This window comes from Salvelinus namaycush, chromosome 14, assembly GCF_016432855.1.
Source record: "Salvelinus namaycush isolate Seneca chromosome 14, SaNama_1.0, whole genome shotgun sequence".
Taxonomy (NCBI): Eukaryota; Metazoa; Chordata; class Actinopteri; order Salmoniformes; family Salmonidae; genus Salvelinus; species Salvelinus namaycush.
The window spans coordinates 31,088,071-31,104,518 of record NC_052320.1 but is presented as its reverse complement, the minus strand read 5'-3'; the positions used below and the strand labels follow the sequence as shown (position 1 = coordinate 31,104,518).

At 40.2% G+C, this 16,448-nt stretch overlaps 1 protein-coding gene across 1 annotated transcript; it reads left to right on the top strand.

Annotated features, from left to right (window-relative positions):
* Positions 1–624: 624 nt before the first annotated feature.
* On the top strand, positions 625–15,594 carry LOC120059387 (mitochondrial carrier homolog 1-like). Its single transcript, XM_039008399.1, has 12 exons — positions 625–866; positions 3,169–3,253; positions 3,344–3,450; positions 3,711–3,788; positions 4,241–4,298; positions 5,750–5,801; positions 7,093–7,152; positions 7,466–7,559; positions 9,403–9,450; positions 9,661–9,728; positions 13,756–13,831; positions 13,956–15,594. The coding sequence occupies exons 1-12, from the start codon at positions 705–707 to the stop codon at positions 14,028–14,030; spliced, it is 963 nt and encodes a 320-aa protein (XP_038864327.1). The 5' UTR covers positions 625–704; the 3' UTR covers positions 14,031–15,594.
* Positions 15,595–16,448: the final 854 nt, after the last annotated feature.

The window sequence follows — 16,448 nt, the reverse complement described above, 5'->3', positions numbered from 1 at the left end:
AACTGGCTTATCAGATTTTTTTTTACAATGTGACGTGAGGGAACAAGTAAAATAGAGAAATACAAGTGGACCACCTTGTTAAAAATACTATATCGACCTAAGGGACCTTAATACTATAGCCAACTTATAGTTTACAGTTTTTCCAAGGTGCAGGACTTTCTTCAACGGTTTCAATTATGCTTAAAATATATTGATCTCTTTTTCCTTAAGTCAGATCACCACAAATGGTAGTTGGCTGAGGAACGCTCAACTGCATTCTGCATTCTCTTATATCGAGGTGGAGTTGAGTTTTGATAACTAACTGGTCGTGGTATTTGCTAGCGCCAAAATTGAGTAAAAAAAAAAAAAAACGTATTTTAAAGTTAGGGTAAGGTAGATAGGGTTAGCAGTGTGGTTTGGGTTAGGTAAAAAAATCAGATTTTATGACTTTATTGCGGTGCCAGATACTGTCCACTCTGCAGAGCTTCCTCATGAGTCATCGCAATAAATGCCAACCTGCGTATTGCACTGTCAATTGTCTTTGACAAACACTGCCACCTGCTGGATAGAAAAGTGCATGCAGCTCATTCCCTCTCCACATGGATGAAAAGTAGTTCCGCCTCCTGTGTTTTGGTGCGCCGAGGAATCACGTGACATGCCTATATTCTTGTTTTGCTCATCTCATTTCCTACACGGTCTCCGAAATTCTCAATATCGCCGTAAAAATGGTGACACCGGAGAACTTGTCCGGCGAGACAGGTGCTCAAAGGGAGCCCAAATTTGACCGGGATGCGTCCACGACGGCCGTGGACACAGCAATCGTGCTTCTCGGAGCCGGGGTGACAGCGATCACACACCCGCTGCTGTACGTCAAACTGCTAATTCAGGTAGCTAGCTAAACTTGCAAACTCAATTTATCTAACTAAATCCACATAATTCGTTTGCGTTATAAATTATTTAGCTAGCAAGCGCGAAAGCTATCACTTTGAAGTGCCACCTCATTGGGGCGTTTGAGTTTGCTTGACGCCGGTGTTGTGCCGAAAATCCTCTCCCCCTTCTACGACTTGTTTGCTAGTTGAGATTTCTGCTCTTCACTCCGTTGTCAGTTTAGCATACATTTCACTGATCTTAGTAGCAGAAAGCATTTTTGTCTGCAGTTTTCGGTTTGGCTATTTGTTTCAAATGTATGTGGCGGTTCTAGCTTGTATGTCGCCCCGCCCATGTGTCCCGTACCTAAATCCTCTACTGATTTGTATTAGTCTATAAATACATCTCTGCCAAAATTCGTAATCTGTCCCATATCTTATTCGACTATTATTTTTGAAAGTGTAAGGATAATAATTCAGCCATAGTTGTTCTGAAATGTTTATTGCTTGCCAACATTTTACTCCCTCTTCTATGTTTAATATAACACACATACATTACTTATTAATTTCGGTTGCCTATCCTGACGTGAAGTTTGGTCTATAGAAAGTATTTGACTCTGTGTGCCACAGAAAGTATTGGACTCTAGCCACAAAATTAAGAAAATTAGAAGGGGGGGATTTTCGGCATAACACCGGCTAGCTGGGTGTCATAGGGCATCATCTCTCCTTTGCCTAACCTCAAATAAACCGCAATGCTATCTCACATAAGTAAGTGTGTCTGGGAAAGACAGAAAGCAATATTTTCATATATTATTTACATTAAATGTTAATGTTAATCATCATCCCTTCAAGTTCCTGTCACAATTAGATGTATTTGTTAGTTTGTTTATTGGTATACACAATTCAGCTTTTAGCTGCCATGTATACACAAAATAAAATGAAAAAACGAAAAAGCTATGCTAAAAAACCCTGCCTGCCGACCTGCCCTCTTTTCATAACTGTACTTGTCAAGATGGCCCCCCTTCTTCTAACTGCAAGTGCATGCCAAGGTCCTAACACTACAACTAGCTATATGAACAAACATATAAACGCAACATGCAACAATTTCAAATATTTTACTGAGTTACAGTTAATATAAGGAAATCAGTCAATTGAAATCAATTCATTAAGCCCTAATCATTGGATTTCACATACCGTAAAAAACAATTGGGGCGAGTCATTATCTGGTGTGACCACCATTTGCCTCATGCAGCGTGACCCATCTCATTCGCATAGAATTGATCAGGCTGTTGCTTGTGAAATGTTGTCCCACTCCTCTTCAATGGCTGTGCGAAGTTGCTGGATAGTGGTGGAAACTGGAACACGCTGTCATAAACATAGATCCAGAGCATCCCAAACATGTCTGGTGAGTATGCAGGCCATGGAAGAAGTGGAACATTTTCAGCTTCCAGGAATTGTGTACAGATTCTTGCAACATGGGGCCGTGCATTCTCATCCTGAAACATGAGGTGATGGCGGCAGATAAATGGCACGACAATGGGCCTCAGGATCTCGTCACGATATCTCTGTGCATTCAAATTGTCATTGATAAAATGCTATTTTGTTTTTTGGTCTGTAGTTTATGCCTGTTCATACCATAACCCCACCGCCACCATGGGACACTCTGTTCACAATGTTGACATGAGCAAACCGCTCACCCACACAAAGCCATACATATGGTCTGTGGTTGTGAAGCCAGTTGGACATACTGCCAAATTCTCTAAAATGACGCTGGAGGCGGCTTATGGTAGAGAAATGAACATTCAATTATCTGGCAACAGCTCTTGTAGACATTCCTCCACTCAGCATGCCAATTGTATGCTCCCTCAACTTGAGACATCAGTGGCAATGTGTTGTGTGACAAAACTGCACATTTTAGAGTGGCCTTTTATTGTCCCCAGCACAAGGTGCATCTGGGTAATGATCATGCTGTTTAATCAGCTTCTTGATATGGCATACCTGTCAGGTGGATGGATTATCTTGGCAAAGGAGAAATGCTCACTAACAGGGATGTAAACACATTTCTAGGATCTTTTCATTCAGTATGCCAGCTTGATTGCAGTAAGTTGTATGCTTTAAAAAGAAAATACACCCTTGCCTTTCGTGAACTAACACTCGCACTTTACTTTTTTTTCTTCTTACTAGCACTGACTTTGCTGATGTACTTACTATGACTGAGATACTGTATGTGGTTGTCCCACCAACCTATCTTAAGATGAATGCACTAACTGTAAGTCGCTCTGGATAAGAGTGTCTGCTAAAAATGACTCAAATGTAAATGTAGATTGGACATGAGCCCCTCATCCCAACTGTCGGAACCACCATGTTTGGGAGGAAAGTGTTGTACCTCCCTGGATTCTTCTCCTATGGTGAGTGGGTCTTAATGGCTTATCATCCTAATGCATCACCCTGAATTGGGAAGAAGAGGTGACAGGAATGTGATGTCTATCTGTCCACAGCACAGCACATCATAAGGGTGGATGGAAAGAGGGGACTCTTCCGAGGTCTGTCCCCTCGTATTATGTCCAGTGCCATCTCTACCATGGTCCGGAGTAAAGTCAAACAGGTGAAGGAATCCTAGACCCAGAGGAGAGGTAGTTCATACTCAGTAGTAACATATTGCAACTGCTCTCAATCGGTCTTTGAAATGCGCAACTCTGGCCACAAAAGCTTATAATCCAACCAATTGGCGCTTGCTAACGTACAGTCAGAGTATCCTTATCAAATGAGAGAGACAGATGTAATTAAATAATACCTTTGTGACAGAATGCTGGAAGTACTTAATTTATGTCGTTATTGAAGGCCTGACATCTTTTTTCTCTCCAGGCCATTCCAGCAGAGCAGGTAGAGAATGTATCAAACAGAGATGACTTGAAGACCTCCCTCAGGAAAGTGGTCAAAGAGGTGAGAGGTCAAAGTGCGATAGGGCACATAAAATGAATGTATCAAATGTCAGGTGGGTCTATGTAAAGCCAGTTGAGTTTAGTAAATTGGGAGGAATAGTTTTGTGAATCATTCTTTTGTGAATCATATCATTCTCCCTTTCCTAAACATTCTTTAAGTATTATGATTACGATATCTGTGTGTGTGTATATTCCTATTTAAATAAACTCATAAATAAAATAACTTGAATGGCCAGCATACCTGTAACAAGTAATTAACAAATCCACTCTTACGTTATAGTTGATAAAGTATAACATTATGTTGAGAAATTCTTAATTTGCTGGTCTTATCTTCATCTTTGTGTTTGCACTAGCTTCCAGTATAGCCTACATTGGTGATTTCTGAACAGATTAGATGTAGCAGTTTTGCATAACTATGCCCGCTGCACTGTTTGATTTCCTCTTTCTCTCAAGACCTCACATGAGATGGTCATCCAGTGCCTGTCCAGGATAGCCACTCATCCCTTCCATGGTAAGTCCTAAGGCTATTGCTGTTTTTGTCTGTCTGTTTATTTTCTCTGTTGGCAAGGAGTTCATAGCTTTGTATTTTAATGGACACTGCAGATTGGCCTTATTTATTTGTTAGCTCTAAGGTTTAGTTTCCTTGTGATGTTCTGCAGATCCAGTCACTAGTGAAAGCCTACACACCCCTTGCAAAGTCTTCACATTTTGCTGCCTTAAAATTGGACCGAAAAAGGAGTATATTTGTTTTTTTCCTCCTACCTATCTACACAACCTACTCCACATTTTCAAAGTGAAAGAAAAATGTCTAACTTTTGAAATGGATAATAATAATTTAATAAAAAAATATATATATATATTTGTCTTGATTGTGTATGTCTTCAAGCCCAGAGTTAATACTTGGTGGAAGCACCTTTGGCAGCCATTACAGCTGTGAATAAGATTTTACCAACTTTGCACAGCTCAAGCTCAGTAAATTTGGTTGGGAATCATTGATGGACAGCAATATTCAAATATTGTCTCTGATTTTCAAGCAAATTTAAGTAATGATTGAGACTGGACCACTCAATACCTCTTGGAGAGCCTTTCTGGTGTGTCTTTGGCGTTAACATTTGTGTAACTGTCTAGCTGAAAAATGAAACTATTGTAGGTTAGGTTTTCAGAAGACAGGGGTGTTTTCCTCTAATCTTTTACCTGGGCTTTGTCCATTTTATATTTATTTTGATCCTGACAAACTCCCAAGTCCCTGCAGGTGACAAGAATACCCATAACTTGATGCTGCCATCACAATATTTTAAAATACAAAGGATCAAAAACACTGCATTCACGCCACATTACTGGCCTGTATGACAAAGTGAAAAGATGAAAGCCTGTGTTAAAGAAATCCACTCCAAATCATCCATTCTGTTTTTTTTAATTGTATTTATTTTTTATTTAACCTTTACTCAACAAGACCGTTAAAGCCAGACTCAGTAAGTCTCAATTACATCATTTGTGATTATGAAATATCAAACTTTAGGGGAGACAAAACAAACCCAGGCAGAGCACGTTATGACGTCTTATCTGAGAGTTTTCAAGCGGCCGCTGGGCCAGCCACCCTTTGATCGGTCAGTATCAGACAACTGGTGTTCTCGTTTGCTTGTAGCCTACAAAAGTTATATTTTGCAGCGGGACAATTACACAAATGATAATGCCAAAGACACACCAGAATGGCTTTACAATAGGTGTTGAGTGTTCCCAAATGGGCCAGTCCCCCCCCCCCCCAAAAAAATACAAATTTACTGAACTTGAGCAATTTTTATAAAAACAATGGATATACTGTACACTACCGGTCAAAATCAAATGGTTTTTTTGTTTAATTTTAAGGCAGCAAAATGGGAGGACTGTGTAAGGGGTGTGTAGACTTTCACTAGGCACTGTAACAATGTTTGCTCCCCTGATGTTCAGTTGTCCTGTTTTTAGTGATCTCAGTGCGCTGCATGGCCCAGTTTGTGGGGAGAGAGATCAAGTACAGGTAAGGTGTGACACATGCAGCATACCTCAGATATTGTATGCAAATTTACAAAAGGAGTAGTTGACTCATACAGCGAGGAGGTGAGGGCTCTGGGAGTGTGGTGCCTGGAAAACAACCTCTCACTCAGTCAACAAAACAAAGGAGATGATCGTGGACTTCAGGAAACAGCAGAGGGTGCACTCCCCCGATCTACATCGGCGGGACCGCGGTGGAAAGATTCAAGTTCCTTGGGGTACACATCACTGACAAACTGAAATGGACCACCCACACAGACAGTGTGGTGAAGAAGGCACAACAGAGCCTCTTCAACCTCAGGAGGCGAAAGAAATTTGGCTTGTCACCTAAAACCCTCACAAACTTTTACAGATGCAGGCTCTCCAGAGGGTGGTGCGGTCTGCCCAACACATTACCGGGGGCAAACTACCCGCCCTCCAGGACACCTACAGCACCCGATGTCACAGGAAGGCCAAACAGATCAAGGACATCAACCATCTGAGCCACTGCCTCTATCATCCAGAAGGCGAGGTGCATCAAAGCTGGGACAGAGAGACTTAAAAACAGCTTCCATCTCAAGGCCATCAGACTGTTAAACAGCCATCACTAGCACATTAGAGGCCGCTGCCTATAGGCATAGACTGGAAATCACTGGCCACTTTAAGGAATGGAACACTAGTCACTTTAATAATGTTTACATATCTGGCATTACTCATCTCATATGTATATACTGTATTCTATACTATTCTACGGTATCTTAGTCACTTAATGTTTACATATCTTGCATTACTCATCTCATATGTATATACTGTATTCTATACTATTCTACTGTATCTTAGTCCGTTCCGCTCTGACATCGCTCGTCCATATGTATATAGTCTTAATTCATTCCTACTTAGATTTGTGTGTATTCTGTATATGTAGTGTAATTTTATTTTTTTAGATATTACTGCACTGTCGGAGCTAGAAGTACAAGAATTTCGCTACACCCGCAATAACATCTGCTAATCACGTGTATGTGACAAATAAAATTTGAATTTGACTTACCTGAATTCATCAAACATTTGGGAAGAATGTCATTACTGCAACTTAATGATTCCACTGACAGTGACATGGTGCAATACAGAATGTTTACTTATTATGCAAAAATGCTATATTAGAGGTCTACATAGGTTGAAGTAGTAGAATTGATAGCTTAGTTGCATTAGAGGCACTCAGAGGTTTTAAACGCGTTGTAAATTATTAACACTTGGCTGAAACTTTTCATCTTTATTTCCTCTGGGATTGACTCTGGAAGGGGGTTGTTCAGCTGCATAGCCAACATCTTCAAGGAGGAGGGCGTTGGGGGATTCTTTGCGTAAGTCATGCTTTTTCATACCACTTTGTAAAGAAATTTAATTTCTTAGCAGTCAGACAAGTGGGAGAAGTGAGACACATTTACTCTTTGGAATTAACCATCATTCTCACTGACTACATGACCGCAATGTTTGTGTGGGTGTCCTAGTTTGTGTAGCACTATAGGTTAAAGGACATCATTATCCTTTATGTATACTACCTCAGCGAACCAAATTCAAATCATGGTATGACTCAATATTACTGGTTCAAAACCTTTGAAATTGTTTTGGCCTGTACTATATTTACGGCCTTGTCTATTATTGGTGTGTTTGCAGGGGGGTTGTGCCCCATGTCCTGGGTGAGGTCATCTTCCTGTGGTGTTGTAACCTCCTGGCCCATGTCATCAACACCTACGCAGTGGACAACAATGTAAGCACAGTACAGACACCTCTAAGCAATGGTCTAAGATCAGCTGTCACTAAAATTACCTGTTGTAAACCCCAGTGAGAAATTGTTGAAATTGTAGATACTTTACGAGGCCATAAGGGTAGGAAGAAGACAATAACCTACTTGACTTGTTACCCACTCTTCAATAACATAAAGATAATTTTTTAAACATATTCTACTTCATCCTTTGTCCAGTAACAGACATGAGTTTTCAGATGCATCAGATGCAATCAGGGGTTGGAACCAAATGTATTTTATAAGCTTTTTATTCTGAACAGAAACACTTTTTTTTTGTTCCGTTCCACTGTTCCGACCAGCAAAATACAGTTCTGAACCGGTTCGAACCAAAGAAAAGTACTGGTTTATATCATTCCTTTCTGTAGCTTTTTAACCTGTGAAGTCAACAGTTTTTAGCTCATTTAATTACTTTACCAATCAGTGTGGATAGAGCAGGCAAACTAGTTGTTTACATGCGTGATGGCCAGACAAGTGTAGCCTATGGCGCAAGATGCGACTGAAATTTTGCAGGTGGTGAGAGAGGGTTGATGAGGGGTCTTGACCTGCTGGACATGTTGTTATGGCATGCATTATCTGAATTAGGTCCACAGAATTATACCTAGGAGGAGCGGCTTCAATTAAGTAACTTAAGTAGCAAGCTAGCTAAAAAGCGTGTGTGTATGCACAGTGGCACCAGAATTAAAAACGCGTCCTACCTTTTTTTGTAGTTAATAAATCCAACGTGAAACGTTCATCCATTAATCTCAAACTAATAAAAAATCTCTCCCTATCTTCTGAATCACACTCGTAACGTCAGTATAGTAGCCTATGCTTCGGGTGGGGGAGGGACAGGTAGACTAAACACGCGCACACACACAGGCAAAGATTTTCAGCTGGCACTGGAATATGTTTCTGAGTGACAGAGTAAGGGCTTTGCATAGGCGCTTTGTGTTTTTTTGTGGGACTAAAAAAATGTCTGAAACGTAAATTAACGTTATTAACTTGTTCTCATGCTTTTAAAATAAAGTTTCTGTTCCGGACCAGTATGGATCACTTTTGTTCCGTTTCTATTCCTTTAAAAAGTATGTTGTTTTCGGGTTCTGTTCCTGAATCGGTTCCATCCCCTGTCTGGATGCAATGTATTCTTTCTACTTTTTAATGATATCAAATGGATAGGAATAGTAAAATATCATCATCATGCTATTCTGTTTAAAGTGAATGTGCACAGAGGGTGATGGTCCAGGGTTCAAGGCCTTCCTTGAATCTGTCTGAGGCAGGGTCTGGTAATCCAGTGACAATGGGGTACAGGGTAGGGGTTGATACCTTGCAGCTGAACATTGGGCTGGATGGTCTGATCAATCCAGCAATGACTGGGTAGCCAGTTGACATCTGGCCCGCTCAACACTGGTTCAAGATCTAATAGCTCAGGTCAGATACCCCAGAGTCAGGGATGATAGAAGAGATCATGACATCATGTGTTGGAATACAGTATGTTCATGATGGAGCACAGTAGAAAACCAACATGATGAAGCTAAAGAGGAACATTTTCTGTCCACAAAACATCCCTTGCATCATGCAAAAGGTGACGACAAGAGTATGGAATACTGGACCTAGTGATTGCATCGCATGCAATACATTTTCACTGAGTTTAAATCCTCTTAAATAATCACAGCTTGCTCATGGACACCGTAAAATAAACAACAAGATACATTCTCACTAGAAATGTGAATAATACAGTATTTTTTTGCATATTTCCAAGCTGTTTTGTGCGCAGAAAATGCCTAACACCATTATTTTATAAATGCTTCCCTCTCACACCTTTTTGCAGTTCAGCCAAGCCCCAGCAGTGAGAAGCTACACTAAGTTTGTGATGGGGGTAAGTTCAGCTGCACAACCTCTGCATGTCATTGTACTATATTTGTATGAATGAACTGTGGCGGTGGGGCTATTTTGAGTATCTGTTTCCCTTGTTTATCTCAGTTCTAAAAGCCTCCTTGTTTTACAATGCTAATCAGATGGTGTTGCACCTATGACAGTTGTGTTCACCTTGTTGTCCCATGTTTGATCTCCCTACCTCTGTCTCCAGATTGCAGTGAGTGTGTTGACATACCCATTTATGCTGGTGGCAGACCTGATGGCAGTCAACAACTGTGGGTAAGTGATTAGTAAGGCTGGGAATCACACCTCAGTTTTTCTGTCTGTTTAAAAAAGTTGAAACGTTTTTAACTCAAGATGACCAGAGCACTCACAATACAGTGCAAAAACGTGCACGCTTCTCGTTGAAAAAATAGAGCTTTGATTGTCTGCTTAAAATATTCTGTTGGTAGGTATAATGAAGATCAAAATGCTGCTGCTCTTGTTGAAAAGATTGGGCTGAAATGTTGATTTGGGGTGTTTTCATGGTCATCAAGATTAGTTGTGATGAAGCACAGTTGAGATCGAAATGATGCTCCTGTTGGGAAGTGCTTGCGATCTCATCGAAGAGAGAACTTTGTCTGGCTCAGTAAAGCCTCTTCTTCCTTTTGTTTAGTTTACTTAAGTGAATTCTCAATTTACTGTATGTTTGCCAGTCTGCTGTGTTGTCAGACTTCTTTGCTATTCCCTTTGCCTTATGCCGCTCAGCAATTCATCATCTATCAATGGGGATTTGGCAGTTCTAACAGTCTGTTTCGTGATGGGCGCAGTTTCATACATGATACAGACCAACAAATATTTTCTCACATCTTCAACATACAAGAGGTTTTGCAATGACTTCTATGATTGCTTATACACAATTTTAGGCCGTCTTTGGAACTTTGTTTTTTCTAGATATGACTGTTATACTATGATCACTACATCGAATGGGTGTAGATACTGTTTTAGAACAGATTTCAGAAGCATTAGTAAAGATGTAATCAATACACGTGGATGATTTTGTTCCTGTTTTGTTTGTAAATACCTTGATAGGTTGACTGATAACCTGAACCAGATTGCAGGCGTCGGTTACAGTTTAAAGCTTATTTTTGAGTGGGAAGCTTGATGACAACGAGTCAATATTTAGGTTACCCAGAAAATATACCTCTCTGTTGATATCACATAGTGCTTTCGGAAAGTATTCAGACCCCTTGACTTTTTCCACATTTTGATACATTACAGCCTTATTCTAAAATAGATTAAATTGTTTTTTCCCATCAATCTACACTCAATACCTCATAATGACAAAGCAGAAACAGGTTTTTAGAAAACGTATTCAGACCCTTTACTCAGTACTTTATTGAAGAACCTTTGGTAGCGATTACAGCCTCGAGTCTTCTTGAGTATGATGCTGCAAGCTTGGCACACCTGTATTTGGGGAGTTTCTTCCATTCCTCTCTGCAAATCCTCTCAAGCTCTGTCCGAAGTGCTTCTGCACAGCTATTTTCAGGTCTCTCCAGAGATGTTCATGTCTGCGTTCTGGCTGGGCCACTCAAGGACATTCATAGACTTGTCCCGAAGCCACTCCAGCATTGTCTTGGCTGTGTGCTTAGGGTCGTTGTCCTGAGCGCTCTGGAGTAGGTTTACATCTAGGTATGGTACTTTGAATAGTATAGTCAGGAAAGGACTAAGGTACTTCAACGAGCGTATAAGTATAAAACGAACTAAGGTTTCCAATTGGTAACAGTGGTAGTTTTAAACAAGACAAATAGTCTATGAGTTCAGAACTCCAGGTTGTGACCCTGTTCTCTCCTTTTAGCACAGTATATATACCCTTTCTCAGTAGTTAGACCTTGAGTACTCAGCTCTTTGTGGTCACTACTTAGACAACTCTAACTCCCTCATCAGAGTCATCCACACTTCCTCTTCGTTAGATTGTTGTGTTTCTAACAGAGGCGTCACTAACGGAAGCAGTTTCACCAAAGCCATTTTTGGTGCTATTGCATCAACCCCCAAGCCATAAGACTGCTGAACAATTGATAAAATCACCACCGGACAATTTACATCGACCCCCACCCCCCCCTCCCTCTCTTTTGCTGCTACTCGCTGTTTATTATCTATGCGTAGTCACTTCACCCCTACCTACATGTACAAATTACCTCAACTAACCTATATCCCCGCACACTGACTCAGTACCGGTGCCCCCTGTATATAGCCTCATTATTGTTATTGTGTTACTTTTTATTTTAGTCTACTTGGTAAATATTTTCTTAACCAACAGTGCACTTCAAGAAGAGTTCAGGGCTTGTAAGTAAACATTTCACAGTAAAGTCTACACTTGTATTCGGCGCATGTGACAAATGAAGTTTGATTTGATTTTAAGTTTAGTCACAATTTCTGAGCAGCCTGAATTGTTTGCCACCTTTTTTGCATAATTTATTTTAACCATACGATTTTTCAATTCCTCATCGATCCAATGGGCTCTAACAGTTCTCACAGTTAGTTTCTTAACAGGTGCACGCTTGTCAAAAATTGGCAAGAATAATTTTACAAATACTCTCAGGTGCTGCATCTGGATTCTCCTCCTTATACACATCAGACCAACATAAATGTTTTACACCTTCAACAAAAGAGTCCTGAGAGAACATTTTGTATGATCTCTTAAAAACTTTAGGCCCTGCCTTTGTTACTTTGGCTCTCCTTGTTATTGCTACACTGTTATGGTCAATACAGCCATTGAGGACTGATATTGCTTTGTAGCAAAGCTCTGCAGCATTAGTGAAAATATGGATATCACAGAACCAACACTATTGGTATACACTGTAGTTGGTTGAGTGATAACCTGTCATGTTACAGGCATTAGTCACAGTAAAAAGTTTCCTCTTGAGAGGTCACCAAGAAAATACATATCTCTGTTAGCATCAGAGACCGTATCTAACATCACACACACATTCACCAGATTTTGACAGTTTGCACTTGGTGGCCTATAGCAGCACCCTAAAAGAAGATGCTTCAGATGAGGCAGGTGAACCTGCAGCCACAGCCCTTCTACTTCATTTGTCATGAGATCCTCTGAGCTTAATAGGAATGTCTCTGAATATATACAGCAACCCATCCCCCGTTGATATTCCTGTCTTTTCTATAGATGTTATATCCTTGTATTCCTACTGCTGTTTCATTAAAGGTGCTGTCTAAATGAGTCTCAGAAATGGCTGATATATTCATATCTGAAATGAGCAAATTTCTAATCATGAACTTTGTTTCTGAAGCTACATATATTTATATGAGAAAATGTGAAACCTTTCCTGGGTAGCTTATCTAAAACTGAACCCGTAATAATATTATAGGTTGTGTTTCTAATTCTATTTCTGATAATAACAGATGGAATTAATGGATTTTTGGCAGATTCTTCAGCAGATGCCTTATCTGGTTTAGCTCGGCTGCAGCAGGGTTCTCTATTCTTCGTGCCACTTCAGCATAGCTGTCTTGCTGGAAAGTTATTCAAAATCGTGCAGGGGGGTACTGTCCTGTCGGCATGGGGCGGTAGTGGCGGGGGTGTATGAGGTGCTCTCCTGTCGGCATGAGGGGTAGTGGTGTGAGGGGCTGCTGTCATGTAAGCATGGGAGGTAATGGGGTGTGGCGGTGCTGTCATGTCAGCATGAGGGGTAGTGGGGTGGGGTATTGAGTGGGGGCCAATGGAGTGGGGGGTTTCTGGCCGAGTTAGTGTCTGGGTTTTATCATATAGTTCATTGGTTGGGGTTGGTAAAACTCAACCATTGCTCGAGTGGATATATTTAGCTTAACATTTTTAAATGCAGGCAATAAGAATAATAAATTGATTAGTTATCACTGTTCAATTCCCAACTGTCTGTGTACAACATCTGTCACAAAGTGTCCTAGTATTATTTGCTGGAGGACAAGATTACTGTACATCATACATCATTTGTTATTACATAGGTAATTATTCAATTCAGTTTGTAAGGGTTCCAAGCATACCCGAGTCAGTGATCTCTCACCGAAGCAAGCCCATCTTCTTTAAGTCAAGAGCACAACAGTAGAAAGTACCACTGATTATGCCCTTGTTACGGTCCGTTTTCTGTACTTAACTGTACTATAGCTGGTGCCAGTTGAAAATAGTAATAATGTTGTATCTGTCTCAACTTTCATATGAAGTCAATACATAGACTTGATGGGATATGGTTTCTATTGATTTGTTTGACGTCCATTAGATCAATCCTTTAGCTTGTGGGTTCAGCTTTTAATGGATCTCTGCCTTGTGTGTTCACAGCTTAGTGGCTGGTGTTCCCCCTAACTCTCCCATCTTCAAGTCCTGGGTGCGCTGTTGGGCTCACCTGAGCCATGAGGTACAGTCCACTTATGTGGAGCAAATGGAACCCACTCATACTGGTTGTATTTGTGTGTGAGTATATTTTTGTTTTCTCTGGTAGTGCATGTCTGAAACGTGTCTTTTTGTGCCTCACCGATCAGGGCCATCTCTTCCGAGGATCCAGCTTCTTCTTCCGCCGCGTACCTATGAAAGCAATGGCCTTGACTGCGGAGTGATGTCATCAACCACCGCACAACCTGTGCCACTGTTCTCCCTCCTAACTGGTACCTCAGTGAGACCAACGTGCAGCCCACCAAGTCAAACCTTCCCCTCACCGTAAACACCCTGGTGGGTACAGCAGGAGCAGCAAGATATCAATGGGCTTGGTGATCTACTGATCTTTTTTTGCTGAATCAAAGTTACTTACAAAAGACGTTGTTTTGTTAATTTTGTTTTTAATCTTAAGTATTAGTGTAGCCACTCAAAAGTAAGAGGTTGGAGAATTAATGTGAGCAAATCAAAATGCTATCCAATAGATGTCCTCTTGGTTGAATGCTGAGAGTATAATCTCCTTTTACTATCCCAGCCTAAAGTTGCAAATGTTTTATTTCTTTATTCAAATCTATCACTTCATTTTGCTATTTATTTATTTTTATATACAGTTTAATTAAGTTCTATATAGGCTTTGGAATTGGATAGTTGATAACGTCATCTATTGAAATATGCCAAATGTTTATTTTTCAAATGATCTTCCCAGTAGCATGATAAGTGTGGTTGCATACAAAGGGGATCCTTTGCCTCGCCAATTCAAAGGGGATCCTGTGTCTCGCCAATTCTTACAAATTGCAGCTCCAGTGTTCGCCTGCCATGAGAGGAGTAAGAAACGGGAGGAATTCAGAGGGCAACCAGTGGTTTTCAGTGATGTCTAAAAACTTAGCCTGCCATCCAAAAAAGGTTTTCTCTGTGGCCATTTTGACAACTGTCCTTGATGTATAATATATCAAATAAGTGATATATCTAACTAGTGCAAAATAATGGGTATGTTTGTGTTACCAATGACAAAGAAATGCTAAATTATGTGATGACTGGCTGAGCATTTTATGCATATTATGATACATTTTGCATTCAGGCTAAGGGTGTGTGCCTGATCTTTGAAACAACCATTTCTGTTTGAGTTCCTTTTTGACTGCAGTTGAAGATCCCAATTAACCTGATAGTTTACAGTTAACCACTTGTAGTAGGATATAAATAAAAGGAATCACCTTACCTCCTCGTTAACATTATCATATTGTGTCTCCCCCTGCCCCCGTGATCAGTGTTAACCACAAAATGATCTTGACCGGGTTTGGTATGGGCTGTTTTTGTGTCCTTATTCCAGATTTTTTTTGCAATGGATTGCTCTAATCATGTCTACTTGAAATAATGTGTGGGGAAAAGCTTGCAGAAGAGACATGCTTTGCCAAGTGTGTGAGTGGGTTTATTATGTGTGCATCTTTATACCATGTAATTGAGAATATGGTGTCCAATGCTGTAATCTTTCTGTATGTTTTTTTTCTCTCAAAATGTCATGAGTATTCACTCTCGTGTGTTCCAGTCAAACATTCCCTGTAAACTGTGATCCCCGAAAGAGGGAGAAGCAATGGCGAGGCAGTTGCTTTGCAACCTTGCATTTCCGATGTCTTATTTTTCTGAAATAATATGAAACCTGGCATTCTTGTCTATTCCACAGTATCTGTGTTTGTTTTTAACCTATCCTTTGATCTGGTTTTATATTTAAAAAATGAAATGACATGGATGATGTGATGGTCTACAAGTAGTCATTTCTCTGGGACCAACTGGGCAGACACACACACATACACATTATTTTTGTGCCAGGCAGCAGCTTGAATGAGAGGGTCAGAGTGGTCATTTCCTGTAAATGTATTAGTTGGGACACACACATACTTTTTGTTCCCTGTGTAGTTAATCATTCATCAGCTTTTCATTAAACCCATTTGTAATATAAAATCTATCTGACCAGTTAAAATCCATTGTGCATGCCAGGAGATGTTTTACATGTCCAGTCTGCACAAAGCAGTCTTTCTTTTACCCAGTGGGTCACAGAGGTGACCTGTCTTGCCACGAATGATGTTCAAAACCCCAAAAGAACTGGTTGTCCCTGTTGATGAAATAACATAACTTGAACAAGGCACTCACCTTGCAACAAATCTAAAAAGGTTGCGTGTTTCTGATCCTAGCACAGAAAAAAAGTAAAATGAGCATGTTGAACTTACAATGTATAGCCAGACCAACAGAGCTCTTGCAAGTATTTAATAGAAGATGGATTGAAGACCCCCTGGGCAACATGTTAGCAACCTGCCAGACTGTTGGCCTAATGATGACACTAGGGTGAAATCTCTGGGCAGCTCCATCTCTAGGATTTTGTATATTTTACATGAGTAACAACTATAATATAGTTGATACATGCTATATATCATTTAACAATGTGTTTATCCAAGCAGTTATCCAAAATTCGTATATGTACAAATTTGAAAGGGTAGAGGGACTATACTTTATTGTTACACTGAGGTTATTAATAATTGTTTATAACTTGTGTTTATTCCTGGATTAGAAAAAAATATATATATATACTCAAATACATTGATATGAACCTA